Raw genomic sequence first — 19,718 nt, 5'->3', positions numbered from 1 at the left:
GTGGGGACTTCATAGAAGGACTAACAGTGCCTGCATTAAACGCAGACTGAAAGATTTTGAAGCCATGAGAGACTGTGAGAGGCTGAAATGACATGAGTTTGTGGCAATACTAAAATCTCAACTATTACATGTTTCTGCCAGAGCTTAAGTTGATCACTACAGGACATTCCTAAATTTTGCTTATAGTTACTGCATGACATATCCTTAGAGTCTGTTATCCCATGGGAAAATTTTTATCATGAAATCTCTAGCTTCTTGGATTAGTCCAAAAATAGATGCAAACAGATTGCTTCCTAAATAATCCTGTTCTGGCAGTGTGGAAAGACAAAACCAAGTTCAAAATGCTCATATCCCAGGGGCAGGCTTCTACTGACGTAGTATCCACTTTCAAGCAAGCAGAAGGACAAAGCAAACAGTAACACAAGCCAGATGAAATCAAGTCTGAAATGCAGTCATACAGCTGGGAATAAGAAGATTTCAGCTATATAGCTGGGAATAAGAAGATTTCAACTATAAACCAGAGGGTTATCAGTTGAAAGTGATAGAAGAGGAGAAGGAATTAGATCTATCAGACCCCCATTGGCACCAACAAGAGGAGCCAAAAAAAAAGGACAAAGCATTTTTTTGTTCAGATGGTAAATTATTCCTTCCTTTAAACAAGATCTTCTTGAAACATCAACAAGAATAAATTGTCCATATGTAAGAAAGAACAACACAAGCTGAGTTAAGAAAAGGCTTTTTTAGGAAACAGGAAGACTGATGAACATCTTTACTATAGGAAATTTTAAGAATTTAACTTCCAAATTTATCAGAATAGAAGCTGAAATACTACAGGACTGCTGTCTATGAACGCTTAGCATAAAGATCCAGCAGAACAAAACCAGACTGAGCAGCAACACAGTAAATTTGCCACAACTGAAGACCAGAAAATAAGTTATTAGCCACCAGAGGATGGATGTTAACAACCTTGTGGTTATTCAAATTATCAGAAATATTATCTTAAAAAGCACATTAGGACCTACCAAAAGAAAGTCAAATCCTGTAGAACACATAACTAAAAAGTTTCCCAGTTTTTGGGAAACTGTACCTGTAAAATTCAGTTCAAGGTTCCCTCTAAAAAAAAATTGTTACTCCTTCAGAGTTCCATTTAGTAAATCTTGGGAATCAAAATTAGCAAATTCAGCCACAGTGTAAGTAACCAGTCAACAAAACTTCTAACCCTAAACAGGCCGGAAAAAGTCAATTTAAGTTTTAACTGCTATATAATGACCAAGAGAGTGAAGTCCTGAATTCTGTTTCATTAATAGACTCCTTTCTCCCCTGTATTTTTTCTAGTGACCCTCTAAGTTTCCTGCTCTGGTAGAGAAGTAAAAACCAATAAACAGGCCCCAATCTCCCAAGAAACTGCCTGAACTTCAGTAAAATAAATTATCTGAATAATTTAGGTATGTTCTATCATCCATTACAACCTTCAATATCAAGTGAATTCAGGTGAGGCTCAGAACCATGACAATACCTTCCAATAGGAGCAAGGCTATTGGTTTGGGGACTGGACTTAGAAGCTCATTTTGACAGCAGTTACTAATTTGATCAGTATAAGACCTCAACTTCCTGCTCCAAAAGAAATCCAGTAATAGGAAATGTTTGTTTTGGGGGAGATTTCAGTAATGTATTTTGGGGAAGCTTATTGCTTTGTATTTTTTAAATGCTTCAGTGCTTTTACATGGGTACTGAAAACAAACCTTTTAAGTGTAAAAATTACTGAAGGTAACAAAAAGTTTGCATGTAAAAGAATGATATATGTTATTTCATTTCTGTAAGTATCATATTCATCTCTTCTCAGATATGCAAGTAAGGTTAGAAAAGATCATGTTCTTTGTTTCACGTTACACACTAATAAAATAAACATTACTTGTAATAAGAAGGTGACAGTAGGGTACATTCTGACACTTTCAATCTGCAGTCTGCCAGAGCGACCTAGCAAGAGCTGATTAAAAAGTATCTCTAGCTAAAGATATCTCTAATGTATTAAGATTTTGAATGGGATAATTTTATTTACATATAATTTGATGTTTCATTTGAGTTCCTTTTCAACAGTAAACATGCAACAGGACTAAGTATCTACAAAGCTGTGGTTCCACTGTACGCAAACCAGGTCTTTTGTAATAGTCAGTTCTATCAGCTAATAAAATCTATCTACTTTCAGATGTCATTCTATTAAACAGAACTGGCGCACATAAAATGTTACTGTGGCAGCAATTACTTCCTAAATTTTAAATTAACAACTCTCACAAAACATATTATGGCATAAGAACCATCTGTTAGCAAGCACATATACTTCACTGCTTTGAATCTTACCTAGAAATCTCTGCTTGGGAATTCTTCTCTCCATCAACTGTAAATGGTGATGCTCCAGTTAATAATTCATACATAAGAACACCAACACTCCACCAATCAACAGCCTATAGAACAACAGTAATTATGTATGTTATAATACACTGAAGGAAAATTGTTAACAAAAAAAGGAACAAAACAATCTACTTGAAAAGCAACTAGTATAGGAAGAACCTACCTATCAATACAAAGGCAAAACAGGATCCAGTGAAGCATAAACAACTGTTGTATTGATTGGAGGTATTTTCTGTGATAAATTAATTTCATATTGAAATCACTCCCCTTAGCTTCATCAACTAATTTCTCAAGATGAACTCTTTCCACTGACTAATAAAGTTCCTTTTGTTTTTCCACCAGAATTTGTTTCTATTTTAACCAGTGTGATGGGATATGATTTCTAACATGTAATTAAAATAACAGAGGAACTTAAGGCTTGCTAAGAAGTAGTGGAGCTTGAGCTTTTATATGCTTGAGAAAGGAAATTAAGGAATGTTCAAAAAGCACAATTTAAGATGACAGGCCACAGTTAATCCAGGCACCTGAAAATGTTATGTAATCATAGAATGTTTGGGGTAGAAGGGACCTTAAATACCATCTTGTTCCAAACCCCTGCCATGGACAAGGACACCTTCCACTAGATCAGGTTGCTCAGAGCCCTGTTCAACCTGGCCTTGAACACTTCCAGGTATGGAGCATTCACAACTTCTCTGGGCAACCTGTTCCAGTGTCTCACAGTAAAGAACTTCTTCTTAACATCTACTCTCAATCTCTCCTCTTTTAGTTTAAAGCCGTTCCCCTTTGTCCTGTTGCTACATGCCCTTGTAAAAAGTCTCTCTCCATCTTCCTGTAGGCTCCCTTCAGGTACTGGAAAGTTGCAATTAGGCCTTCTTCTCCAGGCTGAACAATTCTGAACAATTCCAATTCTCTCAGCCCTTCCTCACAGGAGAGGTGCTCCATCCCTCTAACCATCTTGGAGACCCTCCTCTAGACTCATTTCAATAGGCCCATGCCCTTCCTGTGCTGAGGACCCCAGAACTGGATGCAGCACTGCAGGTGGGATCTCACCAGAGCAGAGCAGAGGGGCAGAATCCCCTCCCTGGCCCTGCTGCTCACACTGCTTTGATGCAGCCCAGGACATGTTTGGCTCTCTGGGCTGTGAGGGCACACTGCTGGGCCATGTCCAGTCTCTCATCCACCAGCACACTCAAGTCCTTCTCAGCAGGGCTGCTCTGATCTGGTCATCCCCCAGCCTGAGTTGATACTGGGGGCTGCCCTCACCTGGGTGCAGCACCTTGCACTTGGTCTTGTTAAACCTCATGAAATTTGCATGCCCACTTCTCGAGCTTATCCAGGTCCCTCTGGATGGTATCCCATCCTTCAGTTTTTGGTTATTGTTAATAATAACAATAATAATAACAACAACAAATTTTTATTGTTTAAATACTTGGACCACTATTTGTCTATTTAAGTTCCTGAAATTTTTCACTTAGGTAGTATCTGCTTCTGTCAGATATTCCAAACCTGACAGATTTTCAAGGAATCTGCTAAAAGCACAGTTCTTTCTGTTATTACATCTATGACATTTCCAACCTTGAAAAAGGTTGGAATTCATTCCACTGCTGCAATGAATCACAGGTAAAACAGTGGCTCCCTTTGCTAAAGAACTTTAGTAAGTATCTAGTCTGAGCCTTGGGACTACCACTTTGACAGTTCACTGCATTTTGGCTCCTGTTACTTTCCCTACTATCCATTTTGCATGGGCAGCTCCACATGGCATGGGCACTGTTCAGTTATGGTCACCCAGTGCCACCAACGCACCTCAGGGGCCTTAGAGAGATTGACCGTGCTAACATATGGGATATCTGGCTTCCCATATACTAAGTGTATTATTCAAATATTTCATACCTCATAACTTACATAATATTTCTCCTTCAAAAGAAAGGATGCTACTATGAATAATAAAGGAAGCAGTTTAGTCCTTTCAACAAAATTAATTACTGGTGTTTGAACTTTTCAGGTTTACAGCTATGAAATCTGCAAATCAATTAAACTTCTGCTTTACTTATGTTGGCAATATTAATACAATACAGGAAGACAACTAGTGAAATCACAATTTGGCCACACATTTTATTTGGTTTTGTTTCAAAAAACACAGAATCTGATGTCTCATATATTCAGCCAAGAGCGTCTAAAAGAACTAACTGAAGAAGTCTCTGTACTATTAGTACTATTATCTCTGCAAATATATAATTCTCCGAGAAAATCCCAAAGAATTTTTTCTTGGCATATGTTTTTCCAAAAGAAAAGGAGGATCTGCAGAATCAGAAATCAAGCTTAAAAAAAAACCCTGAAATACTAGAGCAAGTCCTTAAAACAAACACTGCAATCATCTAGAAGAGATTACAGATCATAAATATTGATTAATGAAAGCATAGCATACGAAAGCAATCTCATTTCCTTTCATTGTAAGGTTTTTGAGTTGCTAGATATGCAGTAAGTACAAAATACACTAAAAACCTTCTAAAACAACAATATATGACATGGCCAATGGTAAGGTAGGGAGTGTGTGGTGTAAACAACTAACATCACATACATAACTGCAAAATCATCCGTATTTATCAGCTAACATTTGCTGTTGAACTGTGAAGCTATTCCTTAATACAATACTGTATGACTCTGCACAACATCTAATGGAAGTATCAGACAGAAGCAAAGACAGCAGAACAGAGATTCCTCTTTAAGTCACTGACTAGACTGAATTTTTAAACTTTCAGAAGCCAGAATCATAGTTCAAGGTAACTGAAAAGTTGGAGACATGCTCTGGAAGTGGCATGGCTAAACTAAGAGAGTGCAGGAAAGACCTTCAATTAGTAATTCTAAAATTAAATTTTTAATAGCAACTGGGCAAGCAGTAGTAGAAAAAGACCAAAAGGTTATGTGGAATTCAAGGTGGGTGTGAGACAATGACTAAATGAAAAGACAAAGCACATTCTATTTTATGTGTAGCAGAAGAATCAGGGAGGTCATTCTCCTATACTTCAAACTGCCAAATCCCAGCTGTGCCCACTACAGCGCTCCCTAACTGAAGGCAAACTCAGACCAAAAGAGACACAGAATGTATACAGAAGGAAGAGAAAGAACTTTCTCCTGGAGAACTCAGACTTTTCCAGTTCTTAGACAGGCTGCTATAAAAGGAATCACAATCAACTACATTCCATGATCCACAAAACCACAGACACTAAATATTCTTCAAAACTTCCCAATACAGTGAGCAATCAGAATAACTTATATAGGTATATTGCAGAATCATTTTGGACAGTAGGGTTTTTTATGTCAAACATCATCTGTTAATTATTGTTGTCTTGATCTTTTCTATCAATTACTGACACTTTAATGCATAATAAAACTTGAGTAGCAAGTCAAACAATTTTTACAGTAGGAGAACACTTACAGCATTAATAACTTATCCCATACTTCTAAAAAGATAACAGATTTCTCTGATGTCCAATTTAAAATGTTTATCGGAATGAGCCACAAGCCAGTCATTTTTCCACTCTGAACTAGTTTTTTATGCAAAGGCAAGTAAGTGCCAGTGTAAATTTATTGTCCCACAGCATATTTAGAACAAATTTTGAATAGAAAAAAATAATCCTCAATACCTGTATAAATATGCTTTTTACTTCAGAAGAGGAAAACACATCAACATACAATTGAAGATACAGGAAATAATCTATTTTAGGACAACCTGAAATAACACATGCTTAAATAAGACCCTGTCATATTTTACAAAAACCTCTCAAGCTGAGCAACATGTTGACTGAAGAATAAGTTTATTTTCAGTAATAAACTTAGAACATACCTTATCATGTCCTGTGTCTCCCCCTCTTACAATATCTGGAGCCATATATTCTATTGTTCCACAAAAGGAATATGCTCTCTCATTCTAGGAAAAAAAAAAATTAACATCAAACAATTATATTGTATTAATAATATGGGATAGATATGGCTAACAGTTCCGAGATGCTGGCAGCAATTCTTCTCCAAATAGCTCAGAACTGCTAGCTAAATAATATTCCATCATATGCAGAGATGTATCACATAATGCTACAAAATATTTAATCTTCTATGAAAAAATAAAATGTCGTAAGTTTATGTTGCAGTCTAAGAAACACGCAAAAATTAATCTACTAGTATTTTAAAAGCTCTCCCATAAATCTAAATGATCTATACATTTCAGAACTACACAAGATTCCCCAAAGTAACATAGATACACATTCTGAAGGCTGCAATATCAATACTCTAGATAACAAATGAAACTTTTCATTAAAAAGGGAATTTCATTTTAAGATGTACAATTTGACTAAATTGGATACAAGATCCTTTGGGTTCCCCATATTTAGGAATTTGTTATGACCTCTAGAAAAGTTGTTTTCTTTCACAACACACACATATATGAAAAACAACATTCTCTCAAGAAGAGATTTGGAGAGAGACAAGACAGAAAAAGAGAAAGGCAGACAGTCGTAAAATTAATTTTATTCTATGCACTGAATTATTTTCTTGACTATGTTCAAAACTAAGCTGCTTTCACAGGCATGTATAATTGTTCCCTGGTAGTGATTTACCTTTGAGGTCAACATGAGGTCATGCTGTACCTTGCTAATGACGAAAGCACATGTGTTTGGGCCATGCAACATTGTTCCTCCCTTATCCTTCATGCTTCTAGCATTTTGGGGAGAGATCCTGATAGGTCCTTTAAAGAAGAGTGTTCAAAAAAGCAAATATTTCAAAAGTCAGGTTTTACATTTGTAGATTCAAATTTGGAGTTTAAAACAGGTGTTATATAAGAGTCTACACTAATGAGAAGAAGCTTCTAAAAGTAGAAATAGTGCTCTGTGATACCCTGAGGCATAAAACTTAAACAGTCCAGCAGCATATTATTAAACTGCATTTCTTAAAATACATATACTGTGACTGGTTTTTTGGGGTAAAATTCTGAGTTCTAAATAGCTATAAGGCCTCATTTTGTTCAAATATTAACTTGAAATATTAACTTCTGAGACAAAACCATATAATAATGAACTTTTCGTGATTCTACTTTCTTTTGACACAACTATTGTTTCTCTTTGATTATCTTTTCCAGTACCTGTTATCTTAAAAAGCATAAACAAAAATGTCAGAAATCCCTAAACCTTCATCTGCCAATCTAAACCTATTCAATCTCTTTGTTCTTTTTTCCTTCAGCTGTGAGGGAGGAAGAAGGGGGAAAAGGAGAAGGAAGGGGAGTGAAAAACGCAGAGAGAAACGGTCCTTCACTTGCTACCTCTCCAAAGAGTAAAGATAATGCAGCCAAAGTGAGATATCAAGACAACTGTTTGAAAGCAAAGCATTCTGACACCACTACAGATTGACACAGATTTGTCTTCATAAGATATTGTAGAAAGTCCCGACTTCAAAACAGTTGAAGTCATAAAATCCAGATACTTCTTTGGTAGCAAGCTCCGTTTATGTTGTGGTTTACGTAAGTTACAGACTTCATCAATTACATCCAGCTGTTACTTTAAAAACACAGGGTTTAGAGTATTGAGTTTCACTAGGAACACTAGGTAAATTTGTCTTTTAAATACACCTCTTACAGGAAGTCACTAATAGTTTCTGCTCTTATGCACTACATGTGGATTTATAACCATTTTCAAATAATGTTATCTCCAATAAAATAGTGGAGTTTTTTTGTCGTTTTCTGGTCTCCTGGGTATGTGAGAGACATGGATATAGTGGAGAGAGTCCAGCAAAGAACCATAAATATGACTAAGGGAATCTATGAGGAAAGGCTGAGAAAGCTGGGACTGTTTCACCTGAAGAGGTGAACCTGAACATTCAGGGAGAGCTCATACAAAAATGAGCTGAAGGAAGAATTCAAAGAAGAGGGAGCCAGGCTCTTTTCAGTGGTGCCCAGTTACAGAACCAGAGGAGAAAACACTTTTTTACTGAGCGCCAGCACAGGCTGGCCATGAAGGTTGTGGAGTCTCCCTCCTTGGAGATAGTCAAAAGGCTTCTTGTGGGCAACCAGCTCTAGGTGACTATATTTCTGCGGGGAGTTGAGCAAGATGACTTCCAGAGATAACTTCTTCCATTCTGTGATTCAGTCACAAAATGTTACTCTCAGTTGTATTTCAACATACATTTGTGAAACCAGAACCAAATCCTATTTGGTACCCCCTCCAAGTTTACATTTCATTCAACTGTATAACATGAATCCAAATTCCAGAAGCCACATTATTAACACTTCCATGTTATGAGATACAAGACAGGAAAGGATATTCTTAAAAAACAACTGAACTTGGATTATCTACAGGTAAATTCTCACTGAACATGCACATCTCACGAATACTTGAGCTTAAGAATTTTTTTGTCTAATACAGAATGCTCATTTTCTTCCTTCCCTGAGCATGCCTGCCTTAAACATCGTGGTTCTCTCCTCTGAGCTGCGGAACAGCAAGCAATTAGAGACTAATGGACAGAAGCAGAAGTGTGGCTAACCCATAAGTAATAACTCAGTATGACAATATTGACCTTGTCTTTGAAAGGGTGTTATTATGCTTGTTCCAAATCAGCAAATGAGTTCTCTTACATTTAGAGATACTCTCAAGAGAGTTTTAGTCTTCTAGCACACAACAGATGGTTATGATTTCTTTTTCTTTACGAAGTTCAGCATCATTCCTGAATGTTTATGTAATAGCATATCTTTTAATAAAGGTAAAAAAAGTAGCTACTTCAAACCAGTTAGTTGCTTAAGAGAGCAATAACTTTTCATGAAGCCTTGGACAGAAAATTTTGTTAAGAGTTCTTGAATAGTGAAAGATAGATATGTTCACATGGACAGCCAGACATTGTGTTAAGCCATCTCACTATTAAATTAGAAAAGCAAGTTATATTTCCTTGTTACATTTTCTCCAGGATGAGCTACGCACTGACACAGTGGCTGTCCCAATATAAATTACCAGACTGTTTCTAATAAATACTGTAGTACTCCACACAGGGTAGACTTCTAAATTTCCCCACAACAGCTACAACAATATTAAAAAAGACAGTGTACTGCATTCTTTCCAAGTTCCTTGCAATCATTCTGACCAATCTAAGCATCCTAGTGAAATGTAACTGCTTTAACTTGCCAGAGCAGTTTCAGTATGTCTCCACATAATTTACCTTAGCATCCCATTTTCCTTTTCCTTCATCACAAAAGGAAGGGCACTGAGCAGCTCTAGTATAGAGCATTAGAAATCTGTGACATCAAAGAGATGTTTAATGCAGATCAGCATTTGTCCTGGAAGACAGCCACTTCACCAAAAAAAACCCACCCCAGAACAGTGTCTTCTTTGCTAAGATTATGTAGCCCAACTTGGGCAGCTTGACAACAACTAAACCAATTGCTGAGACCAAAACACCTAGCTCCAAAAATCAATCAGAAGTGCTGACAGAAGGATGGCAATCTTGCACCACCATGCTCTTGATGATCTTGTGGTATCATCACTTGGCTCTGCTTTATAACCAAGGAATGGTAGGAGGCATTTGAAACTACCTGAAAATGTAGAAAGCATGTATGTAAAGTTTTCTCCTCAATGACAGAGAGGCCTTATGCCCTCAGAGTTGTCTAATGATTTCCTGCAACAATTTTTAAAAAGCACGTAACAGCAACAAAAAAAAGAAAAGGATCAAACTCCATTTTGCTGCAGAGACTAATCACACTTACCATGTCTACAGGAAAGGCCTGACTGATGGAGGAACAGCCACTACTGCCATAGAAGGAAGTGTCCTAGAACACACATTCTAGCCTAAAATAACACAAATTCAGTTTACTAACATAGGCGAGGTAACTCAGAGTTATTAAGTCTTGCAATTGCTCATCAAGTCATAACTGCATGTGGAACAAGAACTGCAATTCCAAAGTGAATCACAGGAATTAGATGAGACTTCAAGAAAGCCAAAATAACATTTATGCTCAACATGCTCTTAAAAGGCTCATCTCCACTGGGCCAAACTGTGTTTTTGCAGCCAGCTCTTTGAAAAAATGGCTACTCCATTATGTCTGATTTAAGAAGATCCTGCGCTGGAAGGATGGTGTTAGTTTCTAGTGCCACAAAACTCACACAGCCCAGAAGCATTGAAAAATGTCTGATTCAATGTCCTAATGCATCCAAAAAGCGCATGCAATCTGGGCAAAGAAATAGTGACAACAGATTCTGGATGGGTATTTCCCAACACCTTGGAGGTGAAGGCCTTGCAATTCTTCTCAGAGCAGAGGACCTGATCCCCAGGAACTGCCACATAGTATTATAACTCCTTCAATAGGCACAGCATTATTAGCTGAGGACCTCAACAAAATCAAATTAATTTCACTATGGAAATAGAGATCTGCATAACTGAAAAGTGCATCTGGAGTACCCGGCTTAGAAATCTGAGGTATATTCCAAATACACTGTTCTGCACATGTGCACAAGCCTAAGGGAAGCATTTATCTGCCATACAAATAACTGCTTTGGGAAAATGTTTCAGAACTTGAGCAACTGTGATTTTAACTCCAAAGTGTAAATGCAGGAAAGCACTCAAGTGTCTTAAGACAGTTATTCTGCCACTTGAAGATGCATTATTTAACATTTAAATATACAGCCTTTGAAGTACTTCTTTAACTTGATGAATTTCATCCAAACAATATGTGCCACCACTGCTCCTACATACATTTGAGTCATAAAATCTTGTGGCTTATTTAATTCACAAGTCTTTGTGCAAACATTATTTAGACAGGGCATTAGCCAGGTACTCACTGAACCCATTCTTTTCAGCATTCAAAATTAGGACCCACTTCTCTAACTACATGAAAGGTCATCTTTGAAACACAGACTGCTTTCTGTTCTCTGACTACTTACTGTACAAATAGTTTGTTCTTAACTGAGCTAGACTACTACCTGGAACATCAGATATGACACATTCTGAAACTGTAATGCTATCATATTCCTTCAAACAATGAAATTTGACTCCTTAATTAAATTCTGTAACTTGTAAAAAGTAAATAAATAAAACCAAAGATACTCTTCCATAATTTTTTTTTAATAGTGTAAGTATTCTCTAATGGTAATTTCTTTCTAATAGAAGAGATGGTAAGATAGGGTCAAAAGGCTTGGTTAAAACCTAAAGCAAGTAAGTTCTAGTACAAGAATTTCAAGAAATGAAAACTACATGATAAAAAGGAAATAACACTTCTCAGCTACTAAATTGCCTTGGACTAACTTCCTTGAATTCTGTATTCTTATTAAATATTTTAGGAACATTACCACATAGCCTAAGAATTACCCCTTTAATTAAATCAATATTAAAAACATGGCAACAAAACCAAAACCTCAAAACACTAAGTGCTGTTGGGCCAAGAACACAAAGGCCACCTCTACAGCTGGAGAGTCAGACATAGTCTCTGGTGGCAGGTATCTTATCTGTCAACAATAACTACGACTGGCTAGCACCTAGTGCCACAGAGCAAGAGGGTGCAATGACACAAAAGGGAATCAGGCAGCCAGACAGAAGCTCACTGAAGACATTTAGAGCTGCTCTGAGGACTGACTCTCCACAAGTCCAGTGAAAAATTCTCCAATACAGACAAGAATTATTTACTGGTTCTTGTCATGTTTTTGTTATAGAGAAATAGTAGAATTACTATGCATGTTTTGACTTGGTTCTTCTACAGTTTTCAGCAACATCCTTACAACATTTGTATGCTTGTCCATAGTTGATAGTTAGCAAATTAAATTCCTTCATCCACTTAATCTGACCTCATCACTATGAAGGTTTCAAAATGTTATGACCTAGCAATACAAGAAGAATACTTTACTCTTGGAGGTACTCTGAAATGGCATAACAAGTTTAAACAAGGTGTTAAATCTAATACAGGTATGGACTTCCCACTTAGTCAAGGACAACTGCCCCTTTGTGGCATGGATAGTAAAAGTCTCTATACCAACTTTCAGATAAGGTTTATAGATGACAAACTTACAAAAAATCATAAGATTCTCTGTATAGTGGGGTTTCTCTTTTAGCAATCCCCTAATAGGCTACACTTCATATACTTGAAAAATGCAGAACTGCTTGCAAAGTTGCTCAAATGTCTACTTTGCAGTATGATTACTAATATAGTAACTGTACCTAAGATTTCTTAAATAGTGCTTCATACAAATTCTGAACAGGAAACACATTGGTCAATTTCTATGACTTCTCACATACTTCTCAAATGGACTTAACTTTGTGTGGTAAAGACTGGCCTTTCTATTGCATTCAGCTACATGAGATTAGCAGAAAAGTCAGGCTTCTTAAAAAGACAGAATGAATGTATCATTCTCTCATGAATGTTCAGCAATGGCAATGGATATCCCTAACACCCTCTCATGGAAGGATTTAAAAAAAAAAAAAACAAAAAAACAACAAAACCATGCTCAGGAAAGTAATTCTGTCCCTAAAGATACTAAGTATCCACCTTTGTATCAGCGCATTTCACAGCTCCCAGCACTAATTTAAATAGAATGTACAGAAGTCCCAACAGGCTACAGAAATACTTGTAACTGTTACCTGGCTAGGACTGCAACACTTCACGCAGCGAGGAAGAAGGCATGGCAAATGAAACCTGCATGCTGCATTTCCACAGAAGGTCTCACTCAAAGAGGGTAAGGCAGAAACAGAGACTCCCAGTTCAGAACTAGAAATAGCAGCAAGAAGCAGCAGTACTGGAAACACTAAATAGGTAATGAATCTTCTTGAATAAGGCTAGTGTGTTTTTGTGAGATTTTTGAAATGTCTTTGTATGCACATTTATCAGCATCAAAAAAATACAAATAGCTTCAGCCACAATGGTATTGCCATTGACTCTTCTATTTTACAGTTTTGCCAATTTCTTAGTTAACAAGGCAGAACATTTTAAACAATATACACTAAACTGTCCCTTCTAATAATTTTATTTTATTCAATGCATATTTGGAAATTGACAGGAAGATCATTTATTCTACCATTTTTATAATGCTGCTGAAGCAAAAAGTAATTAGTTAAGAAATAAGCAAATTCAGACAGCAAAGTTTAGAAAGGATATATAATGCTACTGTATTCAGGATTAAGGCTTAATTGGTTGTATGGGCCCACCTAAAGAGTTTCACAGGTTATCAAATTAAATAATTTTCTTGTCCTTTCAACAGCAACATAAAATCCATTTCTTAGTCTCCTCAAAAGCCTAAAGTGGTACATCATTTCCAGGCATGAACAGATGCCAGTGTTTGTACTGCGCTAGACAACTCTCTCTGTTGCTCTTCATTTGACTCATCCAGGGAAACAAATTGGAGTAAAACTACCTTCCTTAATTGCTTATACTTCTGAACAAATGCTTCAAGTCCCAAGTTGTCTTTCTTCCCTTGTTAAAGGTACTTTGAAGTTCCAAGCCGCATTAATTAGACCCTCTCTGGGCTCTATCAGTAGTGTCTCAAACAGCACCCATCAGAAATTAAAAGCTAGAATACAAGAATCAGTATCATGACTGCTGCTGTTTTGTACAGCTGTGAGTGTGTGTAATCAGAGTCCTGATAGTCATAACTTGCAGCTCGTCTACAAGCATTAACAGTGAAAGCTTTCCCAGGATACCAATGTCAAGGCCCTGAGTTTATCAACAGGCTCTGCAACCACTTTGACCAACCCTAAGGGTTAAGGCATCTCTGCTTAAGACCAATTCTGACAAAATGCAGCTGAGTAACCCATCAGGGGTGTCCTCCACTTTCAGCTGGGAGTAGAACTTCAGGCTCCCACTCTTGAACCTTGTGTCAGCTGCACTGTAGGTATGTCTGCACTTGGCTAGGCATCTCACTGATACTGATCCACCAAATTCAAATCCTGGCTTGTTCTCAAGCCTCTCTCCTCACAACAAACTTTTCTGATAACCACTGGACTGTTGCCCAAGCATGTTTTTTTGGCACTAGACTTGCTCTGATCTTTCTGTTTGGTAATGTGGGACTGCACCACTGGTCAGTGAGCACATTGATCCATACTTGCTTCACTGTATGGATCACACTAATGGAGGGAGAAGTCTCCCTGTCTCACTACTTCCTGACAAAGTAGTCAAGAACCACAATTCCTCCAGGAACAGCTTACAGAACTGAAGAATTTAAGCAGGCGAAGAGTTCAGCAGTATCACATAGAATACCTCATATATTAGCTATCAGCAAACTGGCTGCAAGCTACTGATCAAGTGAGACATTAGAGCTCCCTTGATAAGCTTAATAAAAAACCAGGACCATAGGATAAATCAAAAGAATACTATCATAACTGAAAATTTACTTGTAATATGTAAAGGCCACATATCAGAGGTGCTACTAACAAGCTGACCTACTGAATGAGTTTTGCATAACAGAAAAATCTGTTATGCAAAAGACTGAATATCCCGAATTCTTGGCAGAAACAGGACCTGTACCTTCAGCGAGCCTTAAAAGTCATCCTTCCATAGATATTTACCTCAAAAATAAAAATGTACCATGGAAAAAACCCATTTCCATAGAAATTATACCTGTAATATTCTTTGCCATCATTTTAATTGCCCAGAAGAACAATCATTATAGTCTTAATTTAGGAAGGCATATGAAAATCAGCAAAAAGACGTCTCACAGTTCAAACATGTGATATATGTTTAATATGGGGCTAAAAAAACCAAAAAATCTTGTTTCAATGAAGTCCTTGCCTTACTGAATGATTTCTTCTTTTTACCCACCTTTTTTTCTATTATTTCAATTATTTTGAGAAACTTATTGGTGGTAATACCCAGACATAACACTGAGTAATTAAGCTGTCCATATCAGAAAGTATAACTTCACTCAAAAAATCTCTCAGCTGAAGACTGTTGCTTCTGTACCTGTAAACTTTCTATTCATGACCAAACTATGACCTTTGCAGAAGACAAACAAGGAAGAACAAAGACAGGCAAAAATTTAGTGGTACACTAGTCAGACTGCTCTGCTGCATATAACAAAATCATAATGAAGACTGTCACATCAAACAAAAGTCATGAACTAGAGCGAGAACACTTGCAATAGGGCAGATCAAAGGTCCACTAGTTTGAAATGTCATCATATGAGGAACTTAAAGAAGTATAGGGTCATGTGAAATTAATTAAATGTCCTATCCTGGTGGCTGTTTCTACTTGAAGAAGCCTTTTAAGTCAAAATACTATACTGGTTACTATGCCTCTTGCTACAGGTAGACTAATGACTTCTGCTTCCAAAACAGACATGGAACAAGGCTACTGAATTTTTCAAGCAAGAATGAGATTTGCCTTCCAGACGCATTAGAACAGGCAGTTAAAAGGGATAGCAAGAGCAGCTAAACCTTGCACGGTGTGTTAATCAAGAAACATGCAACCTCTACCTCTGCGACCCAAACAAAAGTCAGTGGAAGGCCACATCCTCATCTAATGTCAAATGGAGATTAAAGAAAACTTCTCACAGACTTTTACAACAGCTATGTTTCCTTTCATGGTGCAATGCAGTTGCGATTCTACAAGGAATTATTTAAACCAGTTCCTGATAATGGATTTTAAAGCAAATAACTAAGTTATTTGCTTTAAACTAAGCGCAAATAAAAAACACTAACTGAAGTACACCAAACAAAGCAAAAAGTTTTTGCCATTGTTTTTCTTTTTTTTTTTTCTAAAACTAATTATCCAGACAGATCTATAACCCATGTTAACTTCTGTGGACTAATTCCACTATTCAGTTTACTCTTATATTTTTCTCTTTGGAGACATGTAAATCTACTCCTTATAACTTGTTGGTTATGTCTACATCACTGAACAACCCTCTAACTAAAACACGAGCATATGTAGTAAGTCATCTGCAGGATGAATTATTTTACTAATTTTTGCAAGAGAATGCTCAATGTTCAGAGGATGTACTGTCTAATTGCAATAAGACATTATCACTTTAATACCTAACCACTTTAGGGTCTTTAAAAGCTAAATGCACAGCTAATGCACTAGGTCACTCATGAGAGAAGACAGTTCCTAAAGCACTAAATTAGTCAAGTTGTAGTCACTTCTCTCCATCCTGGACTACCTTTAAACTACACTAAGAATGTGTACAAGTCTCTTCCTAGTTATTCTACCAAAACCCATAATGGATTAATCTCCATTTAATCACTTTTCCTTCAATGAAATATCCTTTAAAATCTTTTAGAATTACAGGCTAATTTTCTTTCCAGAACAAAATGTTCACTATCATCAATTAAATGAAAAACAATTCAACAGTGAAAAGCATCTGAGAGTTATAACTAAATTTGCAACTCTGATCAAGAGATTTTCAGATGAAGAAACAACAATGTATATGAACTATTCATTCTACACACCAGACAGAAGTACACAGACATCCACCCAACTGTCTTAGGTTTCAATTCAATCATCCCTCATACAGAATATCCACTTTTATATTATTTATTGCTAAAGCATTTGTATGCTCACAGACACACTGTTTGAAGACTGACAACATTTAGTATTTGCTATCAAATTTTTTTAAACTTCATTAAGCAAACACAAAAACTTCAGAACAAACTTAAGCTAATGCAAAAGATGTAACAATGCAGAAGAATATACTATACTACAGTATATAAGTAGAGAAGAATCACTATACTCTAGAAGAACGTGTACTTTATTGGATTTAATTAATAAAAATATTAATTATTATGCATGGTCAAACAGATCGCTTTTACAATAACTGATTGCATATGTTCATATTATTTTTTCTAAGACATAAAGATCTCCATGTATACTAAAACATTATTTTTAGCATAGCTCAAAAACCAAAGGAAACGTGATGGGAAAGAAAGATTTTTTAAAAATCAAGTAGCATTTTAACAATACACATCAAAATTAAGACCAGACCTGATGACTAGGTTAAACCAACATTGACCAAATCAAGACAATTCTAGCATATAGAAGTAGAAATATTAATGAGATAAAAGTACACCTAAGCCACAAGTCCAGAAGATAAGGATAAAACACAAGAAATAAAATGGAAAAAAAACCCACACCAACAACCTAGGAATTTTGTGTTTTAAAAGATAAATGTATTGCAAGACTTGAAAAAAAAAAAAGGCAACACTGAAGTGATTTCACTTGTGCAAGGGACAAAACAGTGCTGTAGAAGTTCGAAGTCCTACCAATTCTCCATGTCTCCAGTAATAACTTGCATTAATGTCATGTGCAAATGTACTTTGAACCCCAGTCAGATAAACACTCAACTGAGATGCATGAAAACATACAGATAAAATTGTCTTTTTTACTCTGATTTTGTTTACAATGCAGTTGAGATTTAAAAATCATAAACACTAGCCTTAAATTCATCACCGGTTTAACAATATAAATGCCATAAAAAGTAATACTAAATCTTTTTCAATCTCTTAATCTCTTACCTAATCCCAGTCTCTGGTTAGGCTAGCAAAACTATAGGTCCTCATGAGGTTAGTTTTAAATAAAGTTTGCATCAAAAGTAATTTCATACCTAAATACCTTGTGATACTGACCTACCCTATGTGAAACTTCCTTTTTATTGAACTACTTTATTCTAATTAGGTTATTTCTTGTTTTTGTATGTAAATAAAAGCATATCACTTCATTTAAAGATAAAAGAAAGCCACCACCACTGCTGATTCAGTAAAAGACAAATTTCAGGTTTTAGCAAAACAGTAGCATAAAATACTCTAAAATTCTTAAAGCTGCACTGCTTTAATTTGGATGTTTAATTCCTGCATGCTATTTTCACATACTAGCTAAAACAGAGAGAATACTTGACAATGCACTCTTCATGCTCATGCTTCAGTAGCTGCATGGCAGAAATCAATAGGTTTCTGTTTTCCTACAAGTCACATGCATTTGCTTCCTTTCACTCAAACAGTGCTTAGGAAAAGCAGCTTCCCACTCTTCACTGTTGAATAGTCAATCTTCTGTAATTATCGTACTCCTGTTAGATTCATTAGGTGCCCAGGTACATGAAAATCTTTAACAGCCATCAGATTATAGCAGAGATAATGAAAACATTGAATCATGATGTTTTCTAGCAAGCATCCCTAACTACAAAACTATCCAAAATTCATAAATACATGTTGAAGGCTTTCTCTCTAATAAGAACTCTAAATATAGTACATACCTCTACTATTATAATTTTTATACATTTTTTGTAACCTAAATATATCTTGTTTTAGAAAATCAGTCCAAAGAGGGGGTTACTAGAATGAATTCCACTTGCTTAAGTATACATTTTCAATGGCAAAATTCTTGCAGGAAGCAGGTAGACCAGGAAAGACATGTAAAGAAAGGGGGAGAAAGGAAAGTGTACTGCTCTGATCAAATTGCAAATGCTACACCTTTATCTGACTTACATAGTCTTGTAATTTTATTTCAAAGTTCTACCAGAGTGAGCTTGAAAGCAGATAGAAAGCTATGCAGCTATACAGGCAAATTCTACCTGTTGTAAGTACATTTGTTCAGAAGTGTAAGTAAAGTATCTGTCGTAATGAATTTTGAGTGCTCTAGCAGTAGCTCCATTGTTACAGAGAATAAAATATGAAATGTCAATTTCTATGTGTAAATGGGTCATTTTAATCATGTTTAAATTTAGTGGCTAAATTACAATAGCACACATGAATACTTTACTAGAAGTGCAGATAATTTCTTAGATTTTGAAAGCAAACAACACAATTGCAATTACTTTTTTTGTAAAAAGAAACATGAGAAATGTTGAGATTTTTTACAGGGAAGACAAATATAAAATGTGAAAGAGAATAAAAGAAAATATATTGTTAAATGAACAAATTTCTGAGGTATATACTGAAAGCAGAATGGATTCAAGTCAGAAGAACCAACATTAAATGACCAAGGAGCAAGACTGTTTTATTTAATGAATGAAGAGGAATCCAATTCAGAATGTGGATAAAGCAAACAGACATCTCTGATGCCTATTCCAAGTCTTCCCCTTTCCCTGCACTGCTTGTAAATGATGTGCCAAAGGTGAGCACAGATGAGATGTACTTCTTAAAAACAGGTTTGAGACTTTAAGGTTCTGATACATTATGAGATTCTAAATGCAGTGAAAACTTGGGCTTCTTTTAACTTTGGCTCAGAGGCTGGGGGACTGCTCCTTTTCTCTCCTATCAGTGCAGTAATACCAGTACTTTGCTTTGTGGCTTGTGCCCAGCACAGTTTTTCTCACAACTCTAAGCAGGTCCCACTCTCCCTAGCCACACCTTTTACTATCATTCTTTCC

The 19,718-nt window shown here is 36.3% G+C and overlaps 1 protein-coding gene and 1 pseudogene across 1 annotated transcript in view; both read right to left on the bottom strand.

Annotated features, from left to right (window-relative positions):
* Nucleotides 1–19,718, bottom strand: part of RPS6KA5 (ribosomal protein S6 kinase A5) — a 69,017-nt gene that overhangs the window by 19,858 nt on the left and 29,441 nt on the right. Inside the window, exons 6-7 of the mRNA XM_085061559.1 lie at nt 6,254–6,337; nt 2,359–2,462 (exon numbers count right to left, since the gene is read on the bottom strand). Of these exons, the coding sequence (XP_084917685.1) occupies nt 2,359–2,462; nt 6,254–6,337 (188 nt within the window). The remainder of the gene's footprint in view (nt 1–2,358; nt 2,463–6,253; nt 6,338–19,718) is intronic.
* LOC146436047 (small ribosomal subunit protein uS17m pseudogene) lies at nt 3,476–4,171 on the bottom strand (annotated as a pseudogene).

This window comes from Lichenostomus cassidix, chromosome 5 (genome assembly GCF_008360975.1).
Source record: "Lichenostomus cassidix isolate B80296 chromosome 5, HeHo_3.0, whole genome shotgun sequence".
Taxonomy (NCBI): Eukaryota; Metazoa; Chordata; class Aves; order Passeriformes; family Meliphagidae; genus Lichenostomus; species Lichenostomus cassidix.
Note: the sequence above shows the minus strand (reverse complement) of the source record. Positions and strands in the feature narration are given on the sequence as shown.